Source organism: Myotis brandtii, unplaced genomic scaffold, assembly GCF_000412655.1.
Source record: "Myotis brandtii unplaced genomic scaffold, ASM41265v1 scaffold1616, whole genome shotgun sequence".
NCBI lineage: Eukaryota > Metazoa > Chordata > Mammalia > Chiroptera > Vespertilionidae > Myotis > Myotis brandtii.
The window spans coordinates 146292-155220 of record NW_005355904.1 but is presented as its reverse complement, the minus strand read 5'-3'; the positions used below and the strand labels follow the sequence as shown (position 1 = coordinate 155220).

At 41.4% G+C, this 8929-nt stretch overlaps 1 protein-coding gene across 1 annotated transcript in view; it reads right to left on the bottom strand.

Moving 5' to 3' along the window:
- Nucleotides 1–1914: 1914 nt before the first annotated feature.
- LOC106725412 (sodium/hydrogen exchanger 9-like) overlaps nucleotides 1915–8929 on the bottom strand; it is a gene marked incomplete at its 5' end in the record, with an annotated part of 126894 nt that continues 119879 nt past the window's right edge. The window contains 2 exons of the mRNA XM_014536439.1: nucleotides 1915–2573; nucleotides 4384–4489. Coding sequence (XP_014391925.1) covers nucleotides 2352–2573; nucleotides 4384–4489 — 328 coding nt within the window. The remainder of the gene's footprint in view (nucleotides 2574–4383; nucleotides 4490–8929) is intronic.

Here is an 8929-nt window from a genome sequence, read left to right as displayed (position 1 = left end):
TCGTAATCTCCCTAGGGGTCCCATATTGCGAGAGGGCACAGGCCGGGCTGGGGGACCCTCCTCCCCCCGCCCCCCGAGTGCACAAATTTTTGTGCACCGGGCCTCTAGTATTCATATAAAGAAATAATGCATCTACAAAGTGAGAAGTAAGTGTCTCTTCAGTTCTTAACAGGCAATTATACTACTAATTTCTCCATTAATCTTATAGAATGGCAGCATACCATTCACTCTGTTCTGCATCTTGCTATTTTTATTTAACAATATATTTGGAGATTATTCCATATTAGTACATATCAGATACTGTTCCATAAAATGGTTGTGCCATTTTATTTAACCAGGATGGCAATTCAGTTGTTTTAATAAATACTCTTTATATGCATAATATTCTCAAGTATCTAGAATAAAAAGTTCTGCACATAAAATTGGTGGGTCAAAGGGTATTTAAAATTTCAGCTTTTTCAAAATATTAAGTTGCTCTCCAAAATGTGTCTAGAAACTTTATGAATGAAAACCCTGATGGCACTTGCCACCAGGCTTTAGGCTTGCTCAAATGTGCAGGGGAAGCACATAGAAACTTCACTGGGACCTGACACTGGGGAACTGTGGGTGTGTGCACGCGTGCACATGACTGGATGTGTGTGTGTGATATACATATGGTAAGAAGCTTATGGAAGAACTATAAGTCAATTAATTAGAGTCTTGTTTAAAGCTCTAATAATCAGTGGAAGTATTAGTGATTTGAATAAAGCTCCTGACTTTATTATTCTTTGGAGACTGGCAGTAAATAATGTTTGAATTTCACAGCCCTGGTGCTGGGAATCTCAAAGCACAGAGCATTTCTTAAGCTTGTAAATTAGTATCCTTCTCAGCAGGAACAGAAGGGAAATCTGGTGTAACGGGTCACTAACTGAGACACTAGCTTTGCTTGGGTCTTGGGCTGTTTCAGAGGAATGGAACCTGGTAGTCACATGGTGAAGCTTCAACAAGGCCCACAGATGGGGTAGGGCAGTTTTTTCAGACTCAGTGCCCCCCTGGAGTCAGCTGGAGTAAGTGGCCTGGGTGAAACAGGCCCTCACTGTCCTTGCTGGCAATAGTTCCTGAGGTTTGGCTGGAAATAGATTTTTTTTTCTAAGCAAGAAAAGGACTTTGTCTGTGGAATGGGAGGCTATTTTTGCTATGTTCTCTTAGGGAGCTGGTGCAGGGTTGAGGCTGCCTACCTGCCCGGCCTACCCATCTCATCTCATGTGGTCTGTCATATTTCCCTCTCTTCTGCTCCACTGACACTACTCTGTTTGATGAGTTTCTCTTTCCGTGGTGTGTCTTTCTCCACTCAAATGAAAAGAAACAAAACACCACATTCTCATTTCTTCTTTTCATGTGATAAGGGCAAAGATAAGATGAACCCTTACATGGACCTTCCTTTCTTTTCCCTGCAGTCTCTCCTCCCTAGTTTTGAAATGCCTCATGATTCTGGCCATCCACAGTGAGAGGAGGAGGCCGCCCCACTCTGCTTTACTTGCTGCTCCTTCCCTGGCTGTCCTCCCAGCCCTGCACCGCTCTCAGCTTTATCCTCATTGAACGGTGTGAGTTGGCTGGCCAGCCTCTATGGGCTCTTCCTGGGCAGAGGATTCCTGCATCTCCTCATGTTATCCTTCCATGCCTGCTTCACCCTCTCTTCATGTACAGGACTTAGAACTGCCAATTAATACAAAGAAAATGCCTCAAATAAACATTAGCCAAATGTAATCACACTTTTAAACAAAATTTTATTAGGATTAAGTCAAATTAGAAAAGTTCATGCTTTACCATTTGCTATAATTACCTGAAATGACTAGATTTATACTTGGCTGAGTATAAAACAATTTGTGTCCCAGGATTGTATTGTTTGGAAAACAAGAAAATTGGTATGCGCGGCAGCGTGCTTAATACCACAATGGTTAATGTTTAAGGCCTGATGACTGGTCAGCAAAACATATGTTAATTCCCAGCTCCAGGAGGAAGATGTCATTCTCTACCTCCCTGAAGCAGACTGTAATAGCTTTTGGAGTCTATTATTAACATCTATATTTCAGGAGAAGCTAGGCTCTTCCACCTTCCCCACCCCACCCAATTCATTGATAAAAATGGCTGCTGCCAAATTTAAATTCCGTTGTATAATATAGAGGAACAATGATAAATTCTCATTTCTTTAGGCACCGGAGGATACATATGAAAAGGGCTTGATTCTATCCAATTTGCACTCTTTATATATTTTCCAGTCTCTCCTCTATGCCACCGCATCAGCTTGGCTTGTTTTCCCCAGTGAGCCCTGCATGGCTGTGATCACATCTTTGCTGTTGGTGCCCATTAATTCAGCTGGGTTGACCCGGAGCTTGCTCAAGCTTGAGCTCATAGCTTCCTAGGCCAAGGTCCCCCTCATAAATGTTTTCCTTGTTTGGAGTCTGGGAAAACACTTTCTTGCCCAGACCCAGCCTTGCAGGAGGACTGCAAGGGGAGAAGGATTGCTCCTGGTCATTCATGGTTAGCTCATCCTGATTCACAATGCATTCCACATCCTCCCCCTTGAGCTGTTCCTGGAGGAGAGAGAGAGAGAGAGAGAGAGAGAGCGAGATCACTGTGCTGAAAGCAGGAAACAATAGTAGTCCTGCTGTGTAAGAAACAAGTTTCTTTTCCTGTGTCAAAGTGCCTGCCTTGCCTGGCTGAGGCTTACCTTTCCCATCTCCATGGCTTTGTAAGGCATTTTTCTGAGTACATGCTGAAGATGCCACCATAACACAACCTCCTTGGTTTAAGAGAGTTAAAATGAAATTCAATGGGTTTCTTGAATTGATATCTAATGGCTTTGAGAGGATTTGGGAGTTAGCAGAATTTAGTGATCTTAGAGTATGGAATGATCCTCACTGCTGGTTTTGTAACATTGTAATGCTGGTTTTACCATATTACAAAATTCTCAAGACACCATTTCTGTTATATTTTATTAAAATTTATCTTTATTGTTGAAAGTGTTACAGATGTCCCCTTTGTGTTTTTTGTTGTTCTTGTTTTTTCCTCATTGACCCCCTCCTCCCCTCCAAGCCTTCACCACACTATTGTCTGTGTCCATGGGCTATGCATATATGCATATCAGTTCCCCTGTTAATTTCTCTTCCAGCCCCCCATGCTCACCTTCCCTCTAAAATTCATCAGTCTATTCCATGGTTTTGGATCTATTTTGTTCATCAGTTTATTTTGTTCTTTAGATTCCACATATGAGTGAGACCATGTGATACTTATCTTTCTCTGACTGGCTTATTTTGTTTAGCATAATACTCTCCAGGTCCATCCATGATGTTGCAAATGGCAAGGGTTCCTTCCTTTTTACCGCTGCATAGTATTCCCTTGTGTAGATGTATCATAGCTTTTTTATCCACTCATCTACTGATGGACACTTGGGCTGTTTCCAAATCTTAGCTATTGTAAATTGTGCTGCTATGAACATACGGGTGCATACATTCTTTCTGATTGGTGTTTTGGGTTTCTGCTATATTTTAAAAGTGTATCCACATAGTATGTTTCTTGGGATGAGTGTCACAATACTAATAATGGTTGGAAGTCACTGTAGTGGACAATGGCGTAAACTAAATAGCTCTGCCCAGTATAGTTTTCCTCACACAGAGGTTCCTTGACAGAAAGAACTGAGGTCTCAACCCTTCTTTCATTGGCTTTGGGAAGACCATGCAAAATCACTTGTGGAATGAGCCCTGGCGAGGTGACTGCTGGCCACTGGCTTCCAACCTCAGCCTGTACTTGAACCACTTGGAGGGCTTCTCAGAACACAGATGCTGGACCCCAAACTTAGGGGATCATAGTCAAGACCTGATAATCCACACTTCTCAGAAATTCTGAGGTGGTACTGAGGCTTCAAGTCTGGGGACCAGGCTTTGAGAACAGCTGCCTTGGACTAAATGCCCTGAGTGGGTGGAAGATGTGTTTTTCTGTTTATGAAGGGTCAGCTGGACAACCTAGAAGGGTCCCTCCAACTCCACAAAGCTTCTCTTTTGCAATCCCTGACACTGATTTGCTGCTAATGATTCTGATCGTCTCTCAGCATTTTTTGTGCCACTCCCTTGAGCTATCTAGCACAGGCTCATACATTCAAAACCTCTGAACACAGCAGTTTGTGAGCACACATTACTTTTTTACATTTCTAAATTTATTTTATGGTTAAAAATACTGATAACAATAACAACTTGCATTTTTCAAAGAAGAATGAGCCCACATTAGCAACAAAAACAGCTTCTTGGTGCAGTGAATTTTAAAAATGCTTCCTCCTCAAGCCAGGAAGGAGTAGCCTTGAGATTGCTGGGCTTCCCCACCCCTGTCGCACTCCACACAGTTACTCACCCCATAGGCCTGAGGACTGGTGAACAGTCTGGAAACTGGATGGCACCATTCAGGTAACGTTGTGGTCAGTGGAGGACCAGAGTGGGTTAAAATTGGTTTCAGATATCTGGGAGGCCTGTTAAGGAATACTTGCCAAAAGGGAGTTAGGATTTAGTTTCTCACACAGCACAGACCTTTGCATGCAGCAAAAAAGACAATTATGTTCACCTTTAAATCCTCTACTCCCTCATTTGGGAGACAATTTGGCCTGCAAAAACTGGTGTTTATAATCTTTGCTCCACCCTTCCCAGTCCTCTCAGCAGCCTTTGGTCATGAAGAAATGGTGGCTGGAGCAGCCAGCCTCAGAGAGAGCTGTGAAATTCTTCTCTTCTCCCCTCTCCTACTCAAGGTCTCATCTGCATTCTTAAGAATTATCTTAAACAACAGCATAAAAAATTGTGTTTTCTTAAATTGCACACACAGCTTAAACCACCAGTAACTTTCACAAAGAAGCAAGGGTATTTAATAAAATGTTCAGTACTTTTAGAGCCAGGTAGTGAACATAGTTTGTTTTCCAAAATACTTTATTTTTAATGTTCAACATAGTCACTTCATGCTGCATACTTCAATTCCTCTGTATAGAAAATTATGTTAAAAACCAGGTGACAGGTTTATTCTATTGTCTAGCACCCATCTTTCTCACCTCTTCACTCCAACTCTAAGGAGTCGAAAAAACCTGTTCATCAAAGCCTCTGTGCTTCCCTCCCATCCAGCAATAGTGGAACCCCCAGGGGCTAGCACAGGTTTCCTTATTATAGGTTTTGTTCAAAGAAAAGTAGCCAAATCATTTCACCATCCCATCAGAAACAACTTTTAAGCTTTATATTATTTCCTCTTCTGGAAAATACTTTACCTCATCAACTTCCTGCAAAGCTTTAATAACCAGGAGAATGGGGAAACATGGAAAGCAGTTCACATTGGTTGGCTGCTGAAGATCCACAGTTACCAGGCACTTGGGACACAGCAGACCCTGGAGATGGCTCTACTGGCATCCATCCCTAGCTGGACCATGGACACCTGCCATCCTGTGATCCCCAAGTGTGCTCAGACGAGGGGACATGCAGCCCACAGAGAGCAGGAGTCTGGTTGCCTCTGGCTTCAAATAATTCACCAGCAAAGTGGTGACAATGCAGGGATGCTCATGAACACAGTCTAGTTATGATGCAAGGAGAGTGACTGGAAAGACACGTTAGAGGGTCTGTAATTCTGACTGCAAATGCAAACTTGATGACTCCTTTCACAAGGTCTGCTGCCCTCAGTTAAGGACTAAGGAAGATATTAAAATTCAGAGCCTGGCATTCCTTATAACATCCTAATATATAAAAACTTTAGATCCATCATGACTGGAGGCTCGACCAACTGGAGGTTAGTCCTGCAGTCAGTGCTGGGTTGCCATGGTGACCAGCTGATCAGCCCTGCCTTTCTGATCAGGCCCTGTTGATAGGTCCAGAGATGCTGACTAGCATAGAAATCAACCAATCAGAACCAAATCTGGGTGAACTGTGAGGAGCCAATGGCTGCCTAGGAGGCGGAACTTTTGATACTGACTGGCATAGAAACCTACCAATCAGAACCAAATTGGCCAGCTGAGGAGGGCAGTTGAGGGCGAGATCAGGCTGGCAGAGGAGGGCAGTTAGGGGTGATCAGGCAGGCAGAGGCAGTTAGGGGCAATCAGGCCAGCAGGGGAGGGCAGTTGCGGGTAAGATCAGGCCAGCAGGGGAGGGCAATTGGGGATGAGATCAGGCCAGCAGGGGAGGGCATTTGGAGGCAATTGGGCTGGCAGGAGAGCAGTTAGGTGTTAATCAGGCCGGCAGGGGATCGGTTAGGGGGTGATCAGGCTGGCAGGCAGGAATGGTTAGGGGCAATCAGGCAGGCAGGCAGGCGAGGGGTTAGGAGCCAGCAGTCCCAGATTGTGAGAGAGATGTACGACTGCTGGTTTAGGCCTGATCCCTGTGGGACATCCCCCGAGGGGTCCCAGATTGGAGAGGGTGCAGGCTGGGTTAGGGATACCACCCCCATGCATGAATTTCGTGCACTGGGCCTCTAGTATTAAACATATATCTACAACTTTGGAAAGCCCTCGATGATCTTCCATTAATTTTTATTAGTGTTATTTCTCCTTCCTTTTATGGAGATACAAATGATTCTAAATAATACAAAGGCTCCCTTTGCTATTTGGGTTTACCCCATCATCCCTGGTAGAGGTAATTTTTCAGGGCAGAGTCAGCAGACAAGCTTACACACCTGGTCCCTGCTGGCGAGCTCAGACCCTCTCACACAGGCGTATGGGAGGACACCTGATCACATTAGCATCTGTGGTGTGCATAGGTCAGTGAAACATGCTCTTGCAGGGAGAACCCACAGCAAGTAAGCAATATTTCTAGAGAGGTCATGTAAAAATGAAACCAAACTAAAACCAAAGTGGTTTGTCAAGGCTCCCAGAGAGGACTGGGCAACTTTCCCTGTTTGAAATTCTCAGTACACTGAAAAAGCAAAATGCCAAAATAATTTACAAAAGTAAAATGCAAACTTAGAATTGTGTAATGAACATTTTCTTTCAACCCTGATGGGGTATTTCTCTCTCTCTCTCTCTCTCTCTCTCTCCCTTCCCCCCAATTTATTCCTAACTCTAAAGGCAACTATATATTTAATGCTCACCTTCAGGCTTATGTCAATGTTTGTTTGTTTTTTAAGACATTTTAATTGTCTAAACCTTGCTCTTCAGTAGATTCCTCATGAAGGAATCATGGGAACATTCTCTGAGTTCTTGAATATTAATAACAGTTTGTACTCTTTATATTTTGAAAGTGTTTCCCCACCCTGGAAATAAAATTGTTGGATTACACTGTCTGTACTTGGCTATCTTAAATATGTTGCTACTTTCTTTGACATAAGAAGTTTCTTCTGAAAAAATCTAGTGAAAATATAACTTTATTATGTTAAAAAATATCTGAAACAAATGAAAATGAAATATACCAACATTTGTGAGATGCAGCAAAAGCATTTCTAAGAGAGAAGTTTATATTGATAATGCATACCTCAAGAAACAAGAAAAGTCTCAAATAAACAGCCTAACTCTATGCTTTAAGGAACTAGAAAAAGAAGAACAATATGGTAAAGCCAAAAGTTAGAAGAAGAAATGAAATAACAAAGATTAGAGCAAAGTTAATGAAATAGAGACTAAATAAAGAAAATTAGTTAAACCAAGAGATGAAACTTTGCAAAGATAAACAAAATTGACAAACCTTTAACTAGACTTACCAAGAAAAAAAGAGAGAAGACTCAAATAGATAAAACCAGAAATGAAAGAGAAGATGTTATAAGTGATACCACACAAATGCAAAGGATCATAAAATACTACTATGAATATATATATATATTATTGCCAATGATACCACAGAATTACCAAGGGTCATAAGAGACTACTATGGACAGTTATACAATACTAAATTGAACAACCTAGAATAAATGGATAAATTCCTAGAAATATACAACCTACCAAGACTGAATCAATCATATGATAAAAAATCTGAACAAACCAATCACTAGTAAAGATAATGAGTCAGTAATTAAAAACCTCCCAACAAACAAAAGTTCAAAACCATTCAGCTTCACTGTTGAATTCTACCAAATAGTCAAAGAATTAATACCAATTATTATCAAACTTTTCCAAGAAATAAAAGAGTAGATAACTCTTCCCAACTCATTTTCTGAGGCTAGACTCACCCTGATGCCAAACCAGACAAGGATGCTACAAGAAAATATAATTACAGGTCAATACCCCTGATGAACATAGATGCAAACATTTTCAATAAAATATTAGCAAACAGATGTAAAAATTACATTAAAAGAATCATACACCATGATCAACTGGAATTTATTCCAGGGATGAAAGGATGGCTCAACATCTGCAGTCAATGTGATGCAAATGTTAACAAAATGAAGGATAAACATCATATGATCATCTCAAAAGATGTAGAGAAAGCATTTGACAAAATTCAATATCCATTTATGATAAAAGCTCTCAATAAAAGGGGTACAGAGGAAACATACTTCAACATAATAAAGGCCATATATGATAAATCCACAGCTAACATAATATTCAATGGTGAAAAGCTAAAAGCATTTCCTCTAAGGTCAGGAAAAAGGCAAGGATATCCTCTCACCACATTTTTTAAATCTTTATTGTTCAGATTATTACAGTTGTTCCTCTTTTTCCCCCCATAACTCCCCTCCATCCAGTTCCCACCCCACCCTCTGCCCTTACCCCCCCACACTGTCCTCATTCCATAGGTGTACAATTTTTGTCCAGTCTCTTCACGCACTCCCCAAACCCCTTTCTCCCCGAGAATTGTCAGTCTACTCCCTTTCTATGCCCCTGCTTCTATTATATTCACCAGTTTATTCTGTACATCAGATTTTTTATTCACTTGATTTTTAGATTCACTTGTTGATAGATATGTATTTGTTGTTCATAATTTTTATCTTTACCTTTTTCTTCTTCCTC